The 27155-nt window shown below is 36.0% G+C and overlaps 1 protein-coding gene across 11 annotated transcripts in view; it reads right to left on the bottom strand.

Annotated features, from left to right (window-relative positions):
* LRP1B (LDL receptor related protein 1B) overlaps positions 1-27155 on the bottom strand; it is a 743839-nt gene that overhangs the window by 67630 nt on the left and 649054 nt on the right. For all 11 annotated transcript variants that reach the window (XM_074595863.1, XM_074595857.1, XM_074595859.1 and 8 more), the window contains 13 exons: positions 26888-27036; positions 23677-23770; positions 21937-22053; positions 21661-21780; positions 18714-18833; positions 12676-12792; positions 7623-7729; positions 6854-6983; positions 5711-5817; positions 4626-4758; positions 1375-1497; positions 695-817; positions 302-439 (listed from right to left, as the gene is read on the bottom strand). In XM_074595863.1, coding sequence (XP_074451964.1) covers positions 302-439; positions 695-817; positions 1375-1497; positions 4626-4758; positions 5711-5817; positions 6854-6983; positions 7623-7729; positions 12676-12792; positions 18714-18833; positions 21661-21780; positions 21937-22053; positions 23677-23770; positions 26888-27036 — 1578 coding nt within the window. The remainder of the gene's footprint in view (positions 1-301; positions 440-694; positions 818-1374; positions 1498-4625; positions 4759-5710; positions 5818-6853; positions 6984-7622; positions 7730-12675; positions 12793-18713; positions 18834-21660; positions 21781-21936; positions 22054-23676; positions 23771-26887; positions 27037-27155) is intronic.

A 27155-nucleotide genomic window follows, 5' to 3' on the forward strand; every position in this document is an offset into this window, starting at 1 on the left:
TTCACATCAAGAATTTAATACTAAAATTTATCTTGTTGCAAGTATGACATAAAATACAATCGCCTTATACCTAAACTACTACAAAAACTCAAGAACTATTCTAAAAAACTACTATGACCTGAATTGATATAAAGTCTGCCTTCCCTATGGTATGTCAAATAGAATTAACTTTTTTTAACTAAAAAAAAATAACTTTAATTAGCTTCTGTGTCGTTGAGTAGATTTTGCATGGATGAAAGTCTCAGTTAATTATTTCTTTTCTGCTACAATCACGAAAACATATCTTGTCAGCCAGACTCACTTATTTTGCAGTCTTGCTCATCCGAACCATCTCCACAGTCATCAAACCAATCGCACTGCAGCTCCATTGGAATACATTTCTTATCATTACAAGCAAACTCATCTTTTTTACATGGTCTTGCTTTATACGTGATTTTATCTATATAATTACAAATTAATAAGAGAAAAATAAATCAGCATTTAAGATTCTTAGATTATTTTAGACATAAACAAATTGGAATGACCATGAAGCATTACGCAGCTGGAAATTATTTCAAGCTTAATTTCTTTCAATTTCAAATTCTGATCTACTAACCTCCAGTTAAGCTTTACTGAAGGACAAGCAGATCTTTGTAACAAAGTTTGCCAAGTTGTTTTCTTTGATCTGAATGCCTTGAAAGGTAACATCACCTACCGCAGTGATCTTCATCCGAGTTATCACCACAGTCATCAACCTCATTGCAAATCTGCTCAGGTCGCAGACAAACCCTGTTGTTTCTACATCTGTACGGCCTTGTTGGAGGGCATGGAAACTTTACTGTATATATATATAAAAAAAAAAAAAAAAATCAGCTATTACCAAGCTAGTATTCTTGAACCTTCTTTACTGTCACCTTATCAAAGCAATAAGCAGGCATGGGAACGCAGCTGTACTTGACACATGAACGGTACTTGATTTTAACTTCTGGTACCTAATGGAATAACACGTCAACAATGTTTACAGTGCAAGTTCTTCATTTAGGGAATGAAATTATTTTGTGTGATAAGGGTAATTACACTTCTGTTGGAGACTCAGTAAATATGACAGAAATAAAACAAAGGAAGAAGGAAGTTTAATGATGATCAATATTTCAACGTGGAGGTAACCTTTTCTCATCTGTGCATTTCCTACAAAAAGATGAATTTCTCACAAATATCTTACCTGAAATTACATGAATAGCAATAACAACAAAAAACTATATACCACATTTCAAGCTAATCTTCTAAAAGTAACATAAAGAAAACTTAGACACGTATGTCCTTGTATATTTATGTATGTTACATGTCATTTATTGCTTTACTACATGAAAAGCAATGAAAAATGTAACGTCTCACCACACATTTCAGCAACTTCATCAGAGTTATCTCCACAGTCATCCTCGCCATCACAAACCCAAAAATGTAGTTTGCAGAGGGAATTGTTGCACAAAAACTCATCAGCTCTACATATATTTCCCCCTGGGAAGATGAAAAGACGACAGAAAAAAACCCCAGGAAAACAGAAAGGTAAAAGAAAGAACATCAATTATTGATAAAACCAGTACAACCGCTTATCACAAAATATCTACAGAGAATGACACCCATAGCATAAGTAAACTAACAAATCCCAAATGAAAGGGTAGGAGAGGCAGAGAAAATTCTCATTTAAAAATCTCTTCCTTGACCATACATTTCTTTTCATAACTTTTATCTAGGAATTCCCTATTTGGCCTGACTAAAACGGGCAGTCACCAAAGAAAGATGCTGCCAACTCACCAGCTAGGCACGTTCCCCCTGCCTTTAGCCAGGAGATGCTTAAACTGTCTCTCTGTCTGTAACTTCCATTGGTGATGCTGCCTGTCAGAAAAGACTTGGCTGGGTACATCAGTAATTTGTGCTACCAGAGAACAGTACAAACCAGAAGACAGAATATGGTCATCAGAATACAACTTGCGAAAGGCCACTTTAGTCCAGGTTTGCTTACACGAATATCTGATCCTCCACCTATTCCTACTCCCACTCTGTGTGCCACACGTTGTGCTCAGAAGAGACAAAGTGACTGCAGTCCCTTAGCCATGAGGTGTCACCTTTTTCTTCTCCTGAGGAGTAAGAGGCTTGTCACATCCCTATCAACTATAAACTCTGTAATTAGGGAAGATCTAGCCATGTAGGCACAGAGTAGATAAGACTAGGTGACCTCTAACAGTCTCTTCCTTTTTGTAACTTCTGAAATTTCTCATTAGGATATACTGAACACATACTGAACACAGAAGGCAGCACAAATAGATTCTTCCATGTAACTTCAGTATTGATTGAACTCTGAATCATCTAACCAAATGGAACAGAGGGGGACAGAAAATGTTTTAAGCTGGAGCACTCAAGCTTTAAAAATTGGTTCAAGTTGGATTCAGTTTTAGTACGTGTAGCAGTAAGAAGGCATTTTATTTCAAAATTACGACTAAATTTTAGCATTACCAATCAACAAAGTTATGGAAACTTCTTGAAATGAATTTTCCATATAACGCATTTTTATGGCAACTGGATTCTCAGTTTCCTAAGAGGAGTAGAGTATAAAAGAAATAAAGCTGTGTATCTGCAGAGGAGGAAACATTGAAATTTTATATGGTAACGCCAAAACTCTCGCTGTTGCTTAGCTCAGTGCGTTACACCCATGATAATAGTTAGATCAGGCTCCAGTGGCTTTTTACTTATTCATTCAGTGCCCTGTTCACACCCCATTAAAATCAACAGAAGGCTTTCTTTCGCTATAAAGGGTTCAGAATGGCTTCAATTTTTTTTCCAGAAAATTAATTTGCATGAAATACCCACCGTGTAAGAAGTGGGGAACTCTCACACTATGTTACCAAATACAATTCACTCCCATTGCAAATATAACTTATGAACATTAACAGAAATAATCTTTACTATCATCCAAGGAAAAATATATAAAAATTCAAGTATTCTTCATGATAAAAAGACATGAATATAAATAATTGTGTGTGTAATCACAATAAAAGCATAATTCTAGTTGTACAATAAGATTGAAAAGAGCAATGTTTATAAATATGCACAGTGGGCTACACATAAATATTTAGGAGATTGTTTTAGAATGCTGTAGAATAAAACTCCATTTGTGTTTGCTGAATTTCCAAAGAGGAAAAAATTAGTTATCAGTGAGATAAACTGGCATTTGTTTCATGTGATTGCTCTGCCTGTCATAATTCCATTATAGAATAGATTTCTGTAACAGAAATCATAATTGTGACATGAATACAAAGTATTATAGCAATAACCAACTAGGCAAAAGACTTCTTATTGCATTATGAGCAATTTGCAGTTCACAGAAGCCCCATTATGCTAGCCAAAGAATAATGTGGGCTTCAGATAAAATAAGCGCGTTGCTACTTACACTTCATTGGTTTGTAAAGAGATACAGTCCAGATATTTTAAAAGCAGTTTTAAAATGGGCTAGAAGATTTTTAAAACTTTGTTATCTCTGTCTTCTTAAAACAACCCATTCTTCAACACTTCCAAATACGATGTTTTGATCTTTGCATACAAACATCTCTGGAACATTCTTCCCATTTTCTTCACTTTCTGGTCTCTCTTTCAAACTTAATCATTCCATATAACTTTTTTTTTTTTCCCCTAGTAGTAAGTGTTGCTAAATAGACTTATGACAAAATAAGGAATTACTCCATAATTGCTTGCTTCATCTCTAATTACTTACAATTGTACTGCTTTATGCTTTTGAACTTACACCCATGTCATGTGACTGTAGATGACACAGAGAATTACTCACTTTAAAGAAAAGAAGAAAAATCTGGAAAAAACAGGAAGCTGACAAAATGCTCAGTAACATTTTGCTTTAAAAAAAAAAAGTCTTCAATTTGAGTTGAAATGTCTGTTTGTCACAATTTTGGAATTACTACACTTGCTAAGAATTTTGTGCAGAGTTACACTGCTGCTGCCTAGTAGCTGAAGCAAGGTCCAGTTAAAAAAAAAATAAAATCAGCAGCAACTATGAGAATTAGATCAACAGACATATTTCTCAAAAACATATTTAGAAGCTTAATCATAAGCATGGAAGTCTGAGCGTAGTGTTTAGCTTCATGAGAATCAATTTATGTGCATAGTTCTGCTCTCTGAGGAGAGCGAGAATTCAAAATGTGGTTTTATGGGTTCTGGTTAGTTGCAACATTTCATCTCCATGGAAATAAATAGAAAACTGGGGTCTTAAGATTACTTATTTAGCAATTTTTCATTATATTGCATGGCTTTGTAATTTATTGTTGCCTATAAAACCGTAAATTAACTGGACTTATTACTGATTTCTCCAATGGGACAGAATATGCTTCCAGTAATAACACAACCTTTTGGTCCTCGGGGAAGGAAAGACAAAGAAGGAACAATGAGCCGTGTTATAAACAATGTAAGTTTTGCTTCGTCCTGCAAATCGATTGTGAAACCGCTATATTGTCTTTGTCAAAAGAGGTCACAGAGCTTTCATTTCATCACTCAGAACGGGCAGGGTACCACTAACTCACAACATGTGTTAATACAAAAACCAACAAAGTGAGCCTTTTAAAAAGAAAAGCGTCTCTCGCCTTGGTCACAGTGTTCTTCATCGCTGCCATCCACACAGTCATGGATCCCATCACAAAGCCATCTGACAGGGATACAGTAGGCCTTATTTTTGCATCGAAACTGATCTTCTTTACATTCTGTTACACAATCCATCTGTGTGAACACAGATATCAACTCAGCATTAATGAATGAGCAAAACAACATCCTTAAATACAATCGTAACAGAATTTACCACCGCTGTTTTTTAATGCCCTAAGTATTTAATACAATAAAGTTGTGCCTGACAACGGAATGTGCAATTTAAATAGTTGCTAAAGTCCAAGTGAAATTGTAACCCCTCGTTACATATGTTCTGATATTACTTCTTTATATTGCTTAGTACTAGCAACGGAAACGATGGCTACATTTACACCTCTGAAGTCAATTGCCCTACAAGAAACAATCCCAGACATAAGGCCAGTTAGCGCAAACTGGTTCATACCAGTCCACCAGGAACTGGTTCCACCAGTGAACCAGTCCACCAGGACTAGGAACCTCCAGAGTGGATTGTCTTTACGTGCACTACGTACCATTCAGCTATGGCACTTTTCATACTCTAACTGCCACCTTTATGGCTCTAAAAATAACGACTATTTTTGGTCTTTTTTCTTGAAGTTTTTCACGAAGGTGGTAATTTCTAAAAAAGATATCAACAGTGCAACGTGTAGGAAGAGCATGGCATGAAGGCCCACAGAGGGCGAGATGCCTGCCAGGGTTGTGTTGGGTCAATCTAGAGGCCAGAGGGAGCCAAATGTGACACAAACTTGTCCACGCTGCCAGTACAAAGCAGTCCCCGAAGCAAACTCTCCCAGAACCACACTGAGGTTTTGACTTAGGGGAAACAAATTTGTCAGCTCCAAAAGGTGGCCACAGAGCAAACAAACATAATGCAGTGCAACTACCAGGGAACCAAAATCATGAGGCTGTTATCTGCCAGTGTTCAATGGATGCAAAAAAACCCAAACCCCTCATTTGCCCTTTTAATTATGTTCAGATCTAAAACTGTTACCAAATTTCATGTCAGACAGCAGGGGGAAAAGAAAAAAAAAGGATATTTGTCAGCTACCTCATCAGATCCATCAGCACAGTCATACTCTCCATTACATTTCAAAGATGCCGAAATACAGCCTCCACTTGCACACACGTACTCACTTGAAGAGCAGGTTGGAGACGCTGGTTACAAACACATATTTTAGCATTGAGAAAAAGACAATTCACAGATAAGTTGCTTTACAATTTCATGTTTTCATCCGGTTAACATAGTGAGCAAACATGTATTTGTAGCTGACCAGAGCTTTTACAAACATTTGTAAACTACAATGAAATATTTGACAAAACTGAATTGTTGCATCCTAAGTGAACTGTGTAACAATAGTGAAAGGATATCTGTGTTTCATCGCTAAGAATTTTTGTTTGCGTTTTCCTTGTGCTTGGTAACAATGGTAACTACACACATCCACATATTCATAGAATGAGTATATTAATAAAATTGGCTTCTTTAAAATGGGCTTAGGGTTTAGCTATAGTTATGCAAGTGCTTATAATTAAATAAGCTAAATTTATAAGAAACCATGGGTTTAGAAAATATATATCATTACAATTAAAATAAATACATATTAGTTTTATTTAAAATGTAGATGGATATTTTTGTCGCATTGTAAATCAGGGGAGTTTTGTCATAGGCTTCTATCAGTTGCATTCATCTAGATGAAGCTTGCAAAAAATTTAGGAAAATTCCTGCAAAAATAAACAACGGCATTTTCCAAGGCAGTAAAAAAAGGGAATAAAACAATAACAAAAAAAATAACAATTTGCTAGAAAAAACCTTTGCATAAGGACCTGTAAACTTTGAATGAACACCACAAAGCAACGTGGTGTTAGTAACACGCCAAGAATTACTGCTGTTTTCAGAGCAGGATTTTATACACTGAGTATACATTACCAAACTATATTTCAAAATAATTAAATTAAGTACCATTCCCCCAACAAGCTTCATATTGCATAGCTGTACGTAAGTGGGATTTTCAAAACGCAAGTAGGAAGACATAATGATACACATTCAAAAGCATTTCAAGCATTTCAGATTTCTTTGCGTTCCTCCCTCCTTCTAGTGCCCAAGGAATTTCTGTTTGTTGATTTATTTTGTCCTTATTTCATTCTGATTTATCCCTCGCTTCGTTTTATTTCTCAGCATTATTTAAAACAATACCTGGTTCACAATTCTTCTCATCATCCCCAAGTTTGCAGTCTTCATGCCCATCACATTTCCATTTCGTCGATATGCACTGACCGTTGGAACACTGGAACTGATCTCTTGAACAGCCTGTTTCACAATACCTCTGGTACAATAAAAACAACATATATACGGGATCAAGAGTTTAATATAAACACTGGTAAACATAGAGCTGATCACAGAAGTTAAAGCCTGCACTCCTCCACACTAGGAAATATAGTAATGCCTTGTGAAATAAAATGCATTTGTAGATACGATTCATGAAAGGTGGCTTGCACCCTCTAAGTAGGTGGGCAGCACCTGAGCAGGAAAGGAGAAGGGCCAAAGGGGACAGGAAAGAACAGAGAAGCAGCAAAGCATTATCCAGGGAGTTTCTGCTACACAGCAAACAGTCTACATTGTTTTCTCAAACAAACCCACAAGCCAAACCAAACCACTGCTATACGTAGAAGGAGTGGTTCCCCAACCAAGATAAACATTTCCAGGATGGGAAGAGGTCAACATCATTGCTGGGGCAAAAAGATGTAGACTATTGTTAAACACAATTTGGTTTTATTTGCATGTTCTCTTTTTAAGATAACTATTTCAATACATTTATTTTTAATTTAATAAAGATATTTGCATATATGGGTTCATACGTAGAATTCCCATTGCTGCTTTTTAAAAATACTAATACATGGGAATCCATTCTCCAACAACGCAAAACTAATTTTCTAAAGTAGTATTTTTCCTGGAAGAAGCCTACCTCATCTGAGCCGTCTGCGCAGTCATAGTCTCCATCACACCAGAATCTTGCTGAAACACAGTCTCCATTTGCACAAAGAAAGTCTTTCAAAGTGCATGTTTGAGGCTCTGAATAAAGAAGAGTAACAACTCTGGGTTTATTAGCATTTTCATATGATATTTTATACCTAAACCCCCCCAATCAATGAATGACTATACCAAAGTCAACACCACTCACTTGCAAACTATGAGGATTTTTTTCCTGTAGGATCTTGTTTCATAACATTTTATAATTACATTTCATTTACGTATAGTAAAGCAGTAATAAGAATACTTTCATCTCAGTTCTGTCGAATGAAATGGCTAAGAGGTAAGGTTTGGAGTTTTGAGTAAAATCTGTTTTCCAGAAATTAAGTATGGGAGGAAGCATAACAATAATCCACTGACTTAAATACTGACAAAATTATTAGAGAGATTTAACAGAATGAGAATGCAGCAAGTTGCAAAAGCCAACGGACAGTATACTTTCATAAAAAAACACTACCGTCAATGTGTTAGAAAACACAGAAAAGGGGAAAAAAAAAGTAAGGGTAAGGATGGAATTTTCAAGTAATTTAGGGAAACAGAAGGGAGATGTCAGATAAGAAGAATCTAAAGATCTTACAGATGGATAAGAAACAGTAAAGGCTGGAAGGTAAGTGGGATATTTTTGATAAATAGATATGTTATTCTACTCCCTGGGAAGAAACAAAACGCAGGGAGGTCTGAAGTCATTATGAAGGTGGATGCAAGAAAGGGGAAGAGTAGCCACAAAATTAATTCAAGGTACAGGCAAAGCAAACAGGAGAAGCAGGCTGCAGGGAGCGATGGAGTAATCCTGAGAAGGTGAGATCGGCTGTTTCAGCCTATTTACTTCATGTCTTGCACAGCTCTGCGTTTTCGCTGCTGCTGCCACAAAAACACTGGCAAGGGGACCAGCGCGAAAGATTGCCCCAGCAGAATACTACCTGCTTTCCTCCTGAAAACGAGGACCATTACAAAAGACATTGGAAAAAAATGAAGTTAATGTCTGGACTTTGGACCATTAGGTTAAGCAAAGATAGAGAAGTAATGGGGTTGAGGAGAATTTAAGCAAGTCTCTACATGCAATTTAGACTTTGCCAGTCAGAGAGAGAGAGCTTTGGGGAAGCTGGAGTGAAAAAGCAAACACGCCTTATTTGTGGGATTATTTCCATCACAGTAAACACTGCATTATGTAAATAATGTAAAATCAAGAATAAGGATTAACTAGCAAGACCTTTTCAACAGAGAAACGGGAAAAGAGTTCAGGTAAATCAATGGAGGAAGGGTAAAAAAGAAAGAGGAGAGGCTGAGAGCAGACAGTGGCAACGGACAGTAATGGCTTGGGCAATGCCAAGGGGTTCCATAGTTAGTTACGGCAGGTGGAAACACGAATGCTTTGGAAAAAACATACCACAGTGATCAAGGAAAGCAAACACAAAATTTGAGGCTTCCAATTCAGAACAATGTTGCAAATACCAGCATGAGAATATAAAATATGTGAGCTGCACAGATCTAAGGTAAAGTTGAACTTAGTTTTTTTTCCTGGATTTATAAAAATAAAAATTTTTTTCAAGAAATGAACAGTTTTAAATAAACCTTTCAGCTTCTTTTTTTTTTCTTCACTTCATAAAAAAAAAATTCAAAATGACCCCGTTTGAAAGTTTTTAAGAGAATTTTCATTTTTCAGGTAGGCACAATTTTAATTTTGAAGTTGCAGGAAAGTCATAATAAAAGCAGATCTCCAGCAATTGCATCAGTTCTCCACAAATGCTATATTTAAGCAAATCAAAGGTTAGCATTTATATGGATTCTTAGTTTATATACATACTACTTCTAATTTTTTTCATAGCAAAAGCTCATTGTATAAACATTAGTAAATCTGTTGTCAACAGGACAGCAGGAGGAAGGTCTAGATATGATAAACTATGTAAAGGAAATAATTTGTGGAAAAAGAAATTCACATGCAAATACACATTTGTCATGTTTCTATATCGATTTGCAAAATATAAGCAAATACATTTTCTATACTGCCAATGAATTATTTATAAACAGAGATTCGATTCTGGAAAAATGTACACAATGAGCTAACTTCTCGATTCTCTGTTTGCAGGACGTATTTCTTGTGCTGCTGGAATACATCTCTCTGCGATTTACATATGAACACAAAAGAGCGCTTTCCCATCAGTGCTCAGATTGTTAGTGAAAGGAATAAGTATTAATAGACTTCTGTGTAACCAATGAAGGACAGCATCGTTTAGCTTCTGCTTTATAAGAACTCTGAAACTCCTTCCTGAGAAAATCATTTTTGAATTATTAGAAAGAATTCTATTTGAAACACAGCACACAAGGTGATCTACTTCTTTCACAGTTTTAAGACTGAAAATGATCTGTAGAGCCAACAGACATTTGTCATCAACTTAAATAGTAGCAAAAAAAGGATGTAATGAAAAACATTTAAAACAATTTCGTATTTGGGTTTAAATCTTGCATTTAATTACCACAGATATTATACTAAGTCATGAACTGAATAGATTTTTAGGAGACTGATTACTTATATACCAGTCAGAGGGATAAAACATAATTTTTTTTCTTAAAGTAGGATATGAAATTGAAACTTATGGTCGTCTTTTACCTGGCTTTGTACAGATTAAATATATTTACTCCTTGTGAGAATTCTATGTCTTGTAATGGCTGTTACAAAGTCAACTTTGTATATTAGAAAAGGTTGAACTTGTACATAGAAAAACAAACAACAGCAATACAAACATGGGATAGAAGCACCTCAACCAAAATGAATTAGAAGCCTACGTTGACCTCTTGATTCATCCTGGCACTTGAAAGCAGATCACAAAGATTTAAAGGAATTACTTGGGCCACACTTTCTTGTGATGAATGAGCATTCATCGGATCTACTACGAGATGGTTGTGTTGGAGTTGAAACCTTTCAAGAAGCCAAGCCAGAGTATCCAGTATGATGCATCCACATAACATCAGCAAAACAGTATTATCAGGATGCTGTGGGTTAACCCCGGAGGGCAGCTAAGCCACACACAGCCACTCAGAAGGGTAAAGGTTCAAAAACTTGTGGGTTGAGACAAAGACAGTTTAATAGGAAAAGCAAATCTGTGCAGACAGGCAAAGCGAAATAATAATTCATTCACTACGTCCCATCAGCAGGAGCAACAAAACAGCACTGAGAAGATTCTCTAGCAACCATAGTATTTCTACTCTGATTAAATTAATGTCTTTCTACAGCACTAGTACGTTTGCTTTGCTTCAATGTTTACAGTGTACTATATTTTCTTTAATTACACTCAATAAAACGGTACTGATGCGTTCTTTTGAGCAAGAATAAGAGCCATTCCTATGGAGACGTCCATTTTTGAAGTTCCCTGAAAGAGAAAATACTATTTTTGCCCTAAGAAATCCAAATAAACTCCAAAAGCAATTTCCCTCTCCAAAAAGATATTAAGAACTCTTAAAAAGATACAAAGAACTCTTCAGAAGAGTTAAAACTGCGTTCTACTTTGCTTAGTGCTCAGTATGGATCTATAACCTTCTTAATTACTCTTACTTATGGAGAAGGGTCCAAATGACACTTGGCAACCTTCATTTAGTTTAATATTTTAAAGAGTTCTTCCAAATTTGAACATATTCACTGGAAAACTGAGCTGCCACTCAATGGTATTTACAGCAAGCATTGAGATCCCATTAGTACTGCTCTCTCCAAAATAAACTCTGCTTCCCATGGGGCCTTGCCTAGATGCCCATCAACATGACTCCTTCACCTCTGCTGTCAGCTGCTCCTAGCAGACTGCTTCTGACACAAAGCCATGGGAGAAAAATGTAATTTCCTCCAATAACTTTCAAATAATAGATTTACATTCAGCTATATAAACGTTAGAGAAGAAGCGAAAGTAAAGAAATAAGCTAGGGAAGGATGGTTCCCACTACAGATTGTAAAACAAATATAGTTAAACAGCAATAGACAGCAAGACAAATACAGTTAAAGAACAAATACATAATGGGCACAACTATTTGCATTACACCACTAATACTTTTTCACACCCATATGTGATAGTTTTAAAGAAGCACTCTGGTTCTCTAATGATAACTTCACCAGGATGCTGTGTGAGCATGTGAAGAAACTATAGAGAGAAATTTGAATACCTGAGCTGAATTTCTATAATTGAATGAATTCATTCTGCATTCTTGAGAAACAACAACTTTTCTGATGTAGTTGCCTGACAAGCCATTTTGTAAATTCATGTATGCTATGAGCAACTTATTATAATGTGCAATGTAATATATATTGCCAATTGTTTTGAAGTTCTAATGTCATATGTATTTGTTTCATTATTCTACAAGGGGCTTGACAGCATATAAAGAATTTTATACTTCTATTTCAAACAGCTGAACAATATTATATATTTTCCTAATGCATCCAGGATTTTTAATTTTACAACTGTGTCAGCTTACTGTACTTAATTTAAGCAGCAGAATAAGGGAGTCAACAGTTAGAAGTGAGGTATGCATTTGACAAGCAAATGAAATGGAAAAAAACTAATACAAACTACAGTTCACCCGTCTGGCCTTCAGTTGGCTGCACTGGCTGTGTCTGGGTACTCTCAACTCACTTCATTGTTAACAAATATTTATTGCTTTATCACTGAGAAGTTTTTATGATTCTTATCTAGAAATAAGAAACGCGATATGTAACTTGTTGACCAAGGTAATCTAATTGTAATATTTATTTTGCATTAATCAGATTATTGAGAAGTCATAGGTCAGGCACTCCTGCATAGCTGATACAGAACTACAGCTCCTTATAACAATGAATAAAATTGGAGAATTTCAGCAAGGGACATGTTCAATCCTGGCCAACTGATTTTCAATGGATCAGATGGCACTGTATAATACACGTGCAGTTTATTAAAACTGAAAAGTCTTCTCTTGCATGTTGCTAAATTGACTCCACTCCTTATAACACGTACTTAGTAAAAGTTACTTACTACAGTTTTCTTCATCAGAATTATCACCACAGTCATTTTGGCTGTCACATCTCCAATGATCCGGAATACAGTTGTTGTTTTTGCACTGGAATTCATGAGGGCCACAAGTTTTTTTATCTGTAATTAAGATGAATATCATTTACATCACCGCGGACAAAAAGTCAAAATAGGAAAGACTGCTGCTAAACAGCTACATGAAAATATTGCTAGATACATTTAAGGAGCAACCATAATACTTGAAATACTACTTTGGGAAATAATTTCTCATACCACATTCTTTCAGATTCTATTTAGTCATCCATACCAAAAGAAATATGCTCATAAAGTTGATGATAAAATTAAAATATGGACTGTATACACTGTCATTTAAAGTAAAAAAAATTAAGTTCAAAAGTGATCACAAATTAGTTTGAAGAGAGGGTATTGACGTACGGAACCGCAACAGCTGCACTGGCTTTTCCTTGAATTTATCTGTAGGATTGCTTTACAAAAGATCAGATCGCAGTAAACCACAAGAGTATTTATTTGAAAATGTACAAAACATACATTTCTCTAAAGTTATGTTTGCATATCACAATTTAAGACTAATCATAGCTGACAGAAAACTGCATTTTGATTTACTTTTTCATCTTCTGATGTCTTGGATTGGAAGTCTACTTACATAAAGTAAAACATTATGAAGCAGATAATGCTAAGCTGAGATTAATTTTCTTTGTGCAGTAAACTTTCAATGAGCCTCCCTGTTTACAGAGTAGCATCGTAGGCAAAGCCTCTTGGAGATGCATGAACATCCTGAACTCCTCCAGCAGGAAGGAGCTGCCTCTGTGTTTTATTTATATTTTTTTATTTCTCAAGTAATTCTTTCAGGTTCTAAGGACTGAGATGAAATGAATTAAATTAAGAAGTCATCAGTGATGTTTTCTTCGAAAAAAAGAAAAAAAGTTTGATTTGTAAAAGCCTCAATGACATATTTAAAATTACATGTCACTGTGAGGGTATTTCAATAGAAATTTTTTTTAATTTCCATTAGGCTATTTCATAGCGTGTCAGTTCAGACTTCATATTGCTATCACAACAACTCAATGAGTTCTAATAACTGACGGAATGAAGGAAGACTGAAACACTAACTTAAATCATCCTGCTTTCTCTGCCTGTGAAATGGAAAGGAACACAAATTAGACGTATTAGATTTGATGCTACGGCCCGAACTGCTGCTTTGTGTGCTTTGTTTTAGGTGTGATTCTGAACCTAGAGTGGTAAATCACAACTACGTTTGAATACCAAGAAGGTGGAGGTAAACGGCATTGCAGCTCAGTTGTGTACACTCAAAAATTTGGTAATTACAGGACTTCCTTTGGCATTTATTCCTTATTCTCTGCCAATATTGTGATTGTGAGTAGTTTTCTCCCAAAATACTTTTTCCTATGACGTTTCTCAAGATGACAGCCTATGACATTTCAATCATGACATTTCCAACGCTTCCACTGGCAAGCACTTAAAAAATATTTAACATTACAAAGCATAAAATACCCTCCTCCACCTTAAATTAAGGCAGTATTGTATTTTGTTTCTGTAGCTTGGCAAAAGATAGTTTCAATCCAGAAATCCATCCTATATTTATTAAAATACTTCTAGTAAAGTCTACACTTTCCTATTAACATACCTGAATGAGTCCTAAAGACTAATGACAGATTATATTCTATTTATCCTTCCACATTCAATAGCAATACCAAGATCTAAGCAGTAATACACAGAAGCCAGAGATGACATCCCTTCATTTCAGCTGCCTGCTAGGATGAAGAGAACATGCAATATATATTTTCTTAGTCTTCAGAAAGAATTATCCAATTCTCAAGAATGCCAGATCTATTTTCTAGCACTGCCTCTTTACACTTGTGAAGAAAGGCAAGATATTTTTTTTTTTAATTTATCCATGTGTAGTCTAACCTTGTGATTACCACTTGAATATTAATCTTTCTCTTCTTACTCTATTTTTACCAAAATCAGAAAAAAAAATCATTGTTTCATTACACAAAATCTTTTGCATGTTTGTAAGCCTCGCTCTTCTTCACTTCACAAATCTGAAATCTTTATTTTTCTTTTGGGTTACTCTGATCTCTCATAGCAGCTTACACTTGACAATGTCTTACAAACCAGATCTGCTTGTCTTGTATTTCTTTCTTCACGGTAATGAGAGTTGAAGAAAACATGAGGATACTAGAACTCAGATATAACAGAGGAAGATTTGGGGAAGTTGTGTAACAAATATCCGACCTTTGAGAAAGACTGATTTACTCAACTCAAAGGAAATAGTGCAAGACCTTATTTTTTGAATCATGGAACCCTGAAAACCGCACACGGACCTGCACCCATGTTGTCATTGCTGTCTTCAACCCTAAATCGCTTTCCATTTTTGTTAAAATGAGACCACCTTAAAATGTGAAAGTTCAGAGAGGAATAGAACACAGACAAAGAAGTAAGTACTGATAACTCAATATTTCTCTCTTCAAATTATTATCACGAGATTCACTGGTCTACCGTAACAGGCAAAGGGCCCTTTTCAGATATTTGTGTGGCCGCCCGAGAAAGCTGCGGGTGTGTTGGGGTTCGCCTTTTGCGCACACTGAACTACGATTATATTTTAGAGGTAATTCTAAAAGAGCATGAAGAAAATAGGATGAAAGCTTAAATGGAAAACAAACCAAACCCCAAAACATTACCTATGCACCCTTAAAGTATTATTCAAATATCGATCTCTATGAAGTAAAACATTATTTTACCACTACTTTCACTACCTTGTCGTTTGGGGATTTTAATTCCATATACATGCATGTTTGTGTGCTTGTGTGTGCATGCCTGAGAGGAATAAAATCCAAAATGAAAAGAAACTCGATTTCGATCGAGAATCAGCTAGCTGTTCTGGAGCTTGGCAGCCTGTCACTGATGCCGGATACAGCAAATTATTAGCCTGTTGAAGGAAGTTTAAGTTTATATAATGCATCCTTCAAATATCTCAAGGAACATATTCTTCATCATCAGAAAAAAACGCCCCACTTTGACGAGGCTAAAAATAACATTAATATTAAAAAAGTGAGGAAGCAGAAAGCAGTCATACTACTGTTGACACATTATGCTAATAAAGACCTGAAATACATATAACCTTTAAAGCAGATTATAATAACTTTCCAAGACCGCACACATAACTTTCTTCAGATTCTAACTCAAACAGGGCCTTTTATTAAACTTGTGAGCAAGGATTACCGTAATCTAAAGGCTTTTTTTAATTGCCCGAACAGAAAGCATGAATTAACTCTACCCACTGTTCTTGGATAAACACCGTACACTCGTTAACAAGCACACATTTCCTAATTCCACTTCAATTGTCCGAGTCTGAAAGTAACCACAGAAGACTGAACACATTCAGTCTACTTCTAACAAATTTACTCAATATAATATCTCCAATAACACACAGTGGCAAATGTTGACTATGCAAAATATATGACTATGGAGCACTTAAGGAAAAAAGAGATTATCCTTTATACAAGTTTTGCATTGTAAGCATTTTAGAAATGAACCATAAACGATAACAAGTCAGCATTAGCACCAATACTGGCAGATCTTTATTATACTCAGCTTGCAGCTTTATAATTTAATTCTATCAGATTTTGTTCATAAAAATAACCATCTTTAAATTAAAAAAAAAAAAACAACCAATGCAGAAGACCAAACCATGTTCAAGCTACTGCTACAATAAGGTCATTTAAACATAATTCAAATGCTAAAATTACGGAAAACTTTAAAATGTGATTAAACCCTGTTCTTGTCAAGGCTTAGCTGTTCTATGAGTGTATGTAACTGAGAGTGGCACACAGATTGGGAATACAGATAAATTGTTCTGTCTCCTCCAACACAAAAACTAAGACCATTATATGCAGCTAACAGATTTAAAATAAAAATGGAGGTGGTTTTTCAGAGAGGTGGGTAATTAAGCTGCAGAACTCCTTGTTACAGCCTGTTGCGAAAGCTTTACAAAGGTTAAAGGAGAGTGAAACCCATCGAGGGTTATTGCATACGGAGACATATTTGATTCACGAGATCTCTGATTCTCAAAAATTGTTAGAGGCTGGAAGAGTTTCCCAGGGAAGTTTCATTACGGGCCTGCTTTGCTCACGTATTCTTCCCTAGGTACTAGCTTTCAGTCACTGCCAGAGACAGAATAAAAAGCAAGTGTTGTCTTAGACACGCACCAGCATAATCAGTTGTATGTATTGTGCCTGAAAATACCTATTTGATTTGGGACTGCCTGCATTGCACCTCTATATGATTTAATTGTTTGAGTAATTTGGACTTTATTCTTTCTATTGGCTAAAATGACAAATCACAACGAAGTACCTATTATAAATACATGTTTTTCTGTTCAGAGTTGGTTTTTTTTTTTTTATCCTCTTTGCTTTTAAACTCTGTGTCTTGAAGATATTATTAGATTAATTTTTTTAAGACCCTTTGTTCCATATCAGTAGGGCTTGTATGGGTTACTCCAAACATGAATCCACAGTTTAGAAGCTTGGAATGCTGTCAAAATTGGAAGGAAACGACGGGTTGGAGATCAAGGTGATGGGGGACAGTGCAGGAGAAAACTCCCATGATGTGGATCGGAAGGTGAACAGTGCCGCCGTAATTCCAGAATAGCTTAGAACAGGATATCAAGAGACTCTATTGACACAGGTCTCCTTTTATAGCCTTGCATTCACTGCTTCTTCAACCCAAATGCTTTTTGGACTGTAACTTCTCTCCACTTGATATGATTAATTAGTTTCCCCTTCTTGACAATTCAAAGGATCGTCTTGCATTGTCAGTGTTGAGGAAGAGTTCAACTTCCTAGACATATTTCTGCACTTGGTGATTGCAGTGGTTGAATTGACATCCATGATTTTCCAACAATACCAATCCACTTATTCTGACTTTGATTATCTGTAAGTCATTTCCCGGGTGGAATACTGCATTTATGATTTTCTTTCAGAGCTGACTCAGTACTTTCCAACAATGCAAGTAATGACTGATAACAGCTTCTATTACTATTGTGTGATCTTTTCCAAGTGATGATGAATAGCAGGCGTATACAATACCACATACAGACCAATGTGAAAACTGCTTATATATTTTCAACTTTCTATGAGTATTGTCTTAATAAAACCATTTTAAATGTTTCTGCAGAAATATAAACAATGAATTGATTATATACGACAGAACAGATATATATACATCTGTTCTGTCAATGAGAAACATCCTAAAAGCTATAGAGTTATAGTTGTGATCTGACAATAAATCTTCAAAAAAGCAATGAAATAAATTCTTGGATTCAAACCTACTACTTAGATTCTAAAAAATCTGCCTCAGTGGGGAAGAACACTGTGGATACTGTATAAAATCTAACAGAAATTAGGGCTTGGTTTATTCTATCCTTGATAGAGTATCTGCCTCCTCAAACTATGAGGTTTAAGTACAGAAGTCTCATAAGTATCAGGGGTTCTTGGAGGAGTCCTGTGGGGATGCAAAGTTTGTGGAGTGGTGGGTTAGGGCACATAACTCCCTGGACCTCAGAGGGATACGCAAAGTTGGTCACATCAAGTTGGATTCTGCTCTGGACCCTTCTGCACAGCCAGCCTTAACTAACACAATTTGCAAATTATTACATTTTTCACTATTTATTAACTACAGCAGCATCAAAGTATGCAGAATAAATTGACAGCAACGGGATGATACCATGAGAAAAATCAAGAACGTCACTATATTCAAAATGAGATACTCATTTACAGCTTCTACCAATAGAGCAGTAGTATAACATGAAGATTATAGACTACCCGTACGAAGATGACCATTCAACAAGAACTGTATGAGCCAGATACAGCTATCATATCAGCGAGGTATTATTGTACATTGAAAGAGGACATATTATAAGTGGGATGATTATTTCCTTTTGCTACTTTTTTCAAAATGTCAAACTACAGTAATATATTCAACCCCACTGCCGTACTCACCGCAGTTGGCTTCATCTGATCCATCAGCACAATCTGGGTCTTCATCACATACCCACAGTTTAGAAATGCAGTGTTTTGTTGTTTTGCACTGGAAATGGTCTGGAGAACAGCTGTTTTCAGCTTTAATTGAAAGGATTCCAAATTAAAACTAGAAATTTCTGCTAATATTAAAAATATTCATTTTAAAGAAAAAAAATCAGAAACTGGATATCTCTAGCATAACTTATGAAACATCTGGAAGAAAACAGCATTCAGGTTTATATTGTTTATAATTTTGTCTTCTTTTTATATATTATGTATACCAGTAAGGTCAAACAAATCTCACAAGCAAAGTATCTATTCCGTCTATAACAACAAATAGGCTTAACATTGATATAATCAAACCGCTTCAAGTAAAAAGCAGTGAGATGGTTTTTTTCTAACTTCCTAAAACACCACTTATCAATTCTGAAAGTCAGTTAGTTTGAAGGACTGAGGCAGCTCTCAATGCTTTGATTGAAAAGGCAATTAAAAGTACGTACAATTTTGGTGAAATTCTGGGCTCTCTGTGAAAAGAGGCCATGGGTAAGTGCTGAGAAAAGTTTGAAAATTATTTAATTTTATCAGTTTAGCGGAACAATTTTTTGAATGAATCCTACAGCAAAAGAAAGATGCAGCTAACCTTCAGCCTGTTCTTTCAGGATGCTTTAAGTTCAAGCTTAACTGGTTTAACCTCAGAACAGCCATTTGACAACAAAAAAGATCCTCAGTGCACTCACGTGATTCTCCATCGACTCCCTCGCAAGCATATATGCCAGATCTTACTATTTCTTAAACTGTTATAACTGAGAGTAAATAGGCAAGACGAATAAAGGACATAAATCTGGACTAGACTGCGAGCAAGCTATTTGTGGTCAGACACATAAGGATTTCTTTAGAGATAAGCGTAAGTACAAGAACCTCCACATTGTTCTACACTGAATTGAACGTAGGTGGAAAACATTCAGACCTATTTTTTTTATTATGGTTTCCCACATGAATGTTTGTCTCACTTTTACCTCGTGAACTCCATCATGTTTTTCCTGTTAAAAAGCAATTTGCTCCTTGATATGATCATTCTTGTTTCTTGGGTTTGGCAAGATGAAAAATGTTAGGTTTGTTAAAAGTTGGTGTATTATTTCTTTTATTGTCATATTTCCATACATAAATTTACAGTGCTGGAATGAAAAAGCATTTAGACTTGGCTATGCTGCTAACTCTACTTATAAAAAATAACAGTGATTCTCAGCTAGGACACCTCACCAGGGGATTTCAAAGTGCTTTACAAGGAAGACCAGCATAATTACCTCCATTTTACATATGGAAAGCCTTAAGTACAAAATGTGACTTTTTCAAGGTCACTTGAAATATAAAATGTAACAGTGGTAGAGCCTAAAAAGGTCTGTATCTTACGAACCCCTGTCCAGTGAAATTAGAATGAAACAGATAATCTCATCTGTTATCTGCCTTGTGACAGGAGCCCAAGTCATACGAGCTTCGTGGTACGCCTACGTAAAACCCACCCTTTTTGTAATCTCCCCAAAGGCAACTGAAGAGTTTTCAGAAGCGACACGCAAGGTTTTATTAAAATATAAGCTAGAACACTTAACTTTCTTAGAAGCTAATAAAGTCTAGGCAAAACAGAACAGACATAAAAAATGTATATAATTAACCTCCCCCACTCCCCACTGTGTCTTTGCAGGTGGGTTGATGGCTGAATTTCAGACAATCCAAAAGCTTGCTTTATGTCACAGCCGACTGTCTCCTCACTAATCCCTAGGAAGTTTCGACTCCATCACCGCTGATCCCGACCCTATTCCTCCCACGGTCCCTGAGCACTGCTGCGCTGCAGACTCCGATGCTCTGATTTCATTTCATTTCTCTCAGCTACACCTCAAGGTTTTGGGAACCTTCCATCTACCATGTGCAGTTCTTTATAAGGAAAAAAACCAAACAATTTCCTCTGTCTTCCAGAGGAGTTTACCTGACACCACTTAATCAATTTTTACAGAAATGTAACATGCAAACCAACATATCACACTGTCTGTCAGAGGCTACAGCTCTGCTGAGCTGTTTGGAAGATGGCCATTAAACATGACCGTCAGCAAAGCTTTTGTATCCTTAGCAACCCTTCCCTTGGAGAAGGCCACGTTCTTTCCAGAAATGCATCACATGCAAACTTTGAGAAAGCTAATTCAGAAAATAGGAAAAAGCACCTCAGATCAGCAGTAGATCTGAATAATGGACTAAGAGAAGGACTGAGATTGTAAGGGAGCGCCATCATTTAATTATAGCATGATCAAAGACACAAGCCACTCAACACATTTCCATTCTAAATCTGAAAATATTTTCTCTACTTATACCTAAGAAATATGGAGTGAAAATGAATTTATTAAAAGAAAGATGTATTAAAAGCTGAGTAAATGGAACTAAAGTTGCACAGGAAAATTAATGAAGAAGTCCCCAGAGGAAACAGAACAGAAAAGGCAAAGAACACCATCAAAGAAAAAGGATGTGGAAGGAGCTACGGATCTACATCTTTTCCAACAGAAGACACAGAAAAATATCTTTTTCCATTGAAATGTGTTGCTGCAAGGCATGGCAGATGAAAGCCTCAGGAAGATTTGTGAGGTGCTTAAGAGTAAAATGGATGTTTCAGCCTAAACCAGAAACCCGACTGAATCCTTCAAAATAATTGTTTACACACCTCTCTTCCTTGAGATGACTTTAAAAACAACAGCGTTAATAAACAACGTTTTAGTTTGATCTTTTGTATATGAAGCATTGTACATCAAACAATCCCATTAATGAACTCTTTTGCACGTTAATTTATATAGAGGACACTTACAGTATTTTAAATATTTCACTTCAGTTTCTTGTTTAAAACCAGCTACAGTTCTCAGAGCAAAATTCTCTAAATATAACTTACGACAGTCTCTTTCATCTTCCTCATCACCACAGTCATCCTGTCCATTGCACCTCAGATTGACTGGAATACACTTCTGATTCTTCGTGCACTTGAACTGCCCTGACAGACACACATGTGTGTCTAAGTTAAAAGAACAAAAAATACCAAGTTAAAAAGACGAGAAGTTAAAGATTGAAATATTTAAAAATATAAATGAGTTTCCTGATAAGATTTAAAGCATGGCATTTAAATCAGTTTAACATGTTTCTGAAGTCTACGATATATATAATCACCTACCACAGTTCAATTCATCAGAATTGTCCCCACAGTCGTTCTCTCCATCACAGATAAAGGCTGGAAGAGCACAAAGTCCAGTTCCACACTGAAAGCGTCCTGGCTGACATCTGAATTCAGCTGAGAAAAACAAAAACTGATTATCAATACTACCAGAGGAGTAGTTAAAGTATCAAGAGCATTGTTCTTCTTCTATTGACTAATCAAAAGAACTTATAAACCTTTGTATTTGCCTATTTGGTCTCAATCTGAGTAGATTTTAGGAAGTAAAATGTACATGTACTATTGAAAAATTAATTTCAAATTCTGAGATTTTAAATTTGCATAACTACAGTTCTACCTTACTAATGATACAGTGTGCGACCCGCTACAGATGGACGCTTACCAGTAGCTCAACAGAGACTTGCAATTAGGATATAAACACTCGAGTTCAGGTCTGCATATAAGAAACTATAATCTATCCCCCTCTAATTCTATTTCCCACGAAAGCTCTAACATTGTTCCTTCTCACAGCCACCGCCATTTGAGCGAACGAGCAATTATGTACCTCTATAGTAATATTTTATATAAACATAGTGTAGCTTAAAATGTAATCTTATGTAGAATGATTACATATGTTAAAGCTTTCTTCAAAGGCCTCTGCAGCAGAAAAAGGGAACTAATTATAAAATTGTAAAAATGCTGGGGAGACATTTCAATACAAAAATATCGAATAAACCATTACTTAACTGGAAGTCTGTAGAACACATAGCAGACCATTTTGTGTATATAAACTTGAGGGAAGAAGGCAAAAATCTTTTGATTTATGTAGATCAAACAGTACTAGTCACTGACTGGGACTGAAAAATAGCATCATCAACAGATATTACTGTTTACGCATCCAGTACACTATAAAGGTACTTTTCTAACGAGTAAGTAAACTTGCAGTCAGCTACCATCACAGCAACCATCCTTTGGGATGCTGAAAACATCATCATAATCGACTTCCAGTTGACTACAAGTCAACGGGGGAATGCTCCAGTAACCTACTATTTGGACTACGGGAGGCTATCGCGAAATACGCTGTGTCTGCACCACCTTCAGGATAGAGTGTCAAAGTTACACAGGATGCAGAAAAAATATTAACTGCATAAAATTCTTCACACTGGAGGGGTGAGATTTAGCTCTCCAAAGTTTCCTTTGACTATAAAGTGGAAATATTTATACAAAACATACCGTGAAAAATACACAGAATCTTAGTAGAAATCACATGGAGAACACTGTTGTTATTCAGGAAATTGTGCTAAATAATAATGTGTGGCGAAACTTGTATAATTGCAAGGAAACATAAGCAAATGAGTTTAGAATTCCACATTTCTATTATATACAAAAATAAACCAAAGAAATCTATCAGGTTTTTGGATTTATATATAAAAATCAGCCACCTCAGAACATAGCTTTAAAATCAAAATCTTTAGCAAAAACATAACTGGGATCAAGTAAAGGCTTAAAACATGAAAAACATCTTCTTATAATTTTCTGAAGACCTTAAAAGATGCTTAGTAGATGAGAGTTAATAAAAATCTTTTACAGGGTGACAAACAAGAGCCTGCGCTCTTTGTAAATCTGACAGAGACCAAGGAAAAGAAAACAGCATGGCAAACAAAAGCGTTCAAAAAATTCCTCCGCCTAACATCTATAAAGCATTATATTTGATATGGACCCTACTGACAAAACTGCGTTCCAAATTCAGAATGCACTTACGGCATTCCTCAGGCTCGTCAGAGCCATCTCCGCAGTCATCGACAGTGTCACATTTCCACCAAAACGGAATACATTTGTCAGTTTTGCAACGGAACTGTAAAGGGAAGGAAAGAAGGAAGAAAAGCTTTGATATGCATATTTATCTATTTTTAAACAGAAATAGTACAGTTTATGAAAAATCATATTCACTGCTTAAGTCATTGTTCCATTAATCAAATCTGGCTCTTAATTTTGTAAAACTGATTTTTTAAATATTTTTTTTGGAGACGTTTTGCACTGAGACTTCCGCCAATACAAATCATTGTCGTTTCAAGGACATTTGCACCCTGACTTATAGTGCCCCTGATATAAACCACGCATTGCATTTCTGTGATTTGATCCTTTAAGATCTTATTCAAAACCGCTCCAATTCTTAAATAGTCTTTGCAGGCTGTTGAATCGGACTTCATACAATTTTTCCAGATAAACCAAGACATCCACAGTTACAGGAAAGGGCCTTAATGTGCAGTGTTGTACTTGTGTACAGTATTGCTTGCATTGTTTGAATTAAATGAGAAAGCCAGAAGGCTAGGCCTTCCAACCCTTCCAAAGGATAAAATATTTATCCAAAAAAGAAAAATCCGTTACAAGACCTCGTCTCTGAGACTCTGAGCTCAGGAAACGCTGTATGTTTTTTCTGACTGAAAGAGGAATGCAAATAAAATAAAGAGTAGAAATGACTTGATGCAATCTTCTAGGGCGAAACCTAAAATCAGAGTGGCTAATACTAGGGAGAAGAATCTGGATAGATTATCAGCAACTTTCAAGAAACGTGTTTCCTACCTGCCGTCTATGCAGACACAGAAAGGAAGGAAACAGACAGGTTTAGAAGCGCAAGACGTTTTCTTTTCTGTGACTAGACATAATTTTTTAATTTCTTCACATTTTAAAAATCATTGATTATTCAATAAATCTGTACTTAAAAGGTATATTAAATTTGGTGCCTTAGCTCAGTTTTATGGTTTCTGCCAAGAAAATGTAGGGTTTCATGGCCATTTATGTAGTAGGACCTATAGTTGGAGCTACATCATTCTTGCAGCACGTTGAGGGAAGTGCTGTGTAACAGGCTGGGTCTGAAAGGCAACTATTCTAAACTATTGACCTGTTCCACAAAGGTACGCATCTCAGAGCAGCTCAGCAAAAGGCCTCCAAATACAGAAGACAAACAGAAACTCAGAGAATTCTCATTCTGAGTATTTTCTGCTTGCTAGCCCAGCCATCCTGCTGCTCAACTGTTCTAAGGTGCCAGCCTTGCTCTGCTCACCACAAGGGACTTCAGGCTGTTAAAATGACATTATGAATTTAATTCCAGGAAACAGGTAGTAACTCGTAGGTGCTGCTATGCTCTGCATGACAATGCTTGCGTTCCCTCCTAAACTGGGGGGCCAGCCACTTTGCAAAATCAGGGGTCAGAGTCATATTGGTGTGTCCGGAATGGCCTGAGTTTTGGTGCTCTAGAGTCTGATGCGTTTTGTACTAAACAATTTCTCACGTTAGTTTAGCCATCAAAAGGCAGACAAAAGTCCAAGAGACAGCTGAATGTCTGCAGATGTGCACGAAGAGCGTATTGGCCATCCGACTCCTTTTCATCAGAAATAGCTAACAGTGGGTGTGACGTCAAGAGCGATTACATCGTAGGAACAGCTGTGATTTTACAGCACCATCTGAACATCTTAAGTAGCAAAGTATATTTTTGCCACTGATCTCAGCATCTGATGCCATGAGATTGATGATTTATCAAACAGTAAACAGATTTCAAAATTGGAAGAAAATGACTAATAACCAACGTCAACTTGTATCTGCCTGAAGCAGCTTCTTCTATTTAACCCTGTTCTCCCACCCATGGAAGCCACAAGCGATAAAATATTGCTCCTGGAAGATCCAAGATGTGATGCTATCCTTCAATTCAGACTACCAATGAACTATTTAGGAAGGAACGGAGCCATTCAATCAACTGTTAGCATATAAATTCATGGTAAAATAAGCCTCCAGTGCCATTTAAAGACAACTTTAAAAATGAAAAAAGAAAAAAATGGTGGTTTTTTAACCAAACAATTTTGAGAAGCCAGATATGGGGGGAAAATAGGTAAGAAATTGCTCATTTTACAAGTGGTTTACACTTTCTTTTTGTTCATCACTTAATGGGAAGTAACAAGCAGACAATCTAAACAGAAAAGATATGATGAACATAATAAAATCACACCAAACACTACCTTAAAGGAAACAGAGGAAGACAGTGGAAAGGTTTCTTAAATAACAATATTACTTGAACGAAACTTTACATCATTTATTAAGATGACCACTGTTCTTTAAAAATTAAGAGTGAAATCATTTCCTTAATGAATACAGACAAAATGCATCATGATGTAGAACACTGTAAGAGGTCATTAGCAAAGATATAATAATAGTGGATACTAGAAAAGCCGGACTATTAGAAAGATTTTAAAGGCCATATGTACTATTACAATCAACCAATTAATTGTCTGGGTAGAACAGTCCAAAGACTCTTATCAATGTGGTTCTCCAAGTAGAAGATACTGATTTCTTATAAATCTACCTTATATTTAAAAAAAAAAAAAACAAAAAAAACACCAAGTATTTATTTTCGGGTACTAGGGTATTCACCACCTATAAAGAATTCAATGTTTTAATTGATGTTTAATTAATTTAATTAATTTATGTTAATTAATTGCATATTCTACCGTTTTCATTTCAGCTACTGGATTGTTTTTTAATGTAACTGTATTGTTTACCTACCTAGCTAACTGGACAGAGCTTGTTTTCCTGTATTAATGTAAAGTTCGTTCATGTGTGAATACTCCCAAATCATTGTTATATACACTTCGTATTTTTATGTTTCATATTTTATACAAATGTTTTTTCAAAGCAATTTTTATGGGTTTAGTAGCTGTATTTGTTCTAGTGGCTGGCAGAAACATCCACATTTGAAAGGGAACAAGCTCTGCATTCTCTGGAAAAAAGGCATTTGCAAGTCTATTTTCAACTAATAGCCTTGAAGATGAAACGCTTTAAATGCACCATGACTTACCTAGTCTTCAGCTCCTTTGACTGATGCTTCCACGTCTCACAGGCACCCACATTCACTACTTAAAGTGGAAATCCAGTAAAATACAATCCCCGCACGTCCTCCCCTCCATAGGTATGCACTCACCTGACTGGCAGTGCAGTTTGATAAGCACGTCTTGTTATCCGCAGCGAGGTAAAAGTTAGTGGGACAGGCACAAGTATACATCTTGCCAGGGGCTAGAAGGCATAAATGACTGCAACCGCCATTGTTTAGTGTACACAGATGTTTAGACACTGCGGATAGAACAGGAAAAGAATATCAGAGCCTATTATTTCGGTATACTTCAGGATATCTGCTTTATAGAGGAAGAAGAATGTATTACACATACTATTTTTACAATGGAATGTCTCAA

The sequence above is a fragment of the Larus michahellis genome, chromosome 7 (genome assembly GCF_964199755.1).
Source record: "Larus michahellis chromosome 7, bLarMic1.1, whole genome shotgun sequence".
In the NCBI taxonomy this organism is placed as follows: domain Eukaryota; kingdom Metazoa; phylum Chordata; class Aves; order Charadriiformes; family Laridae; genus Larus; species Larus michahellis.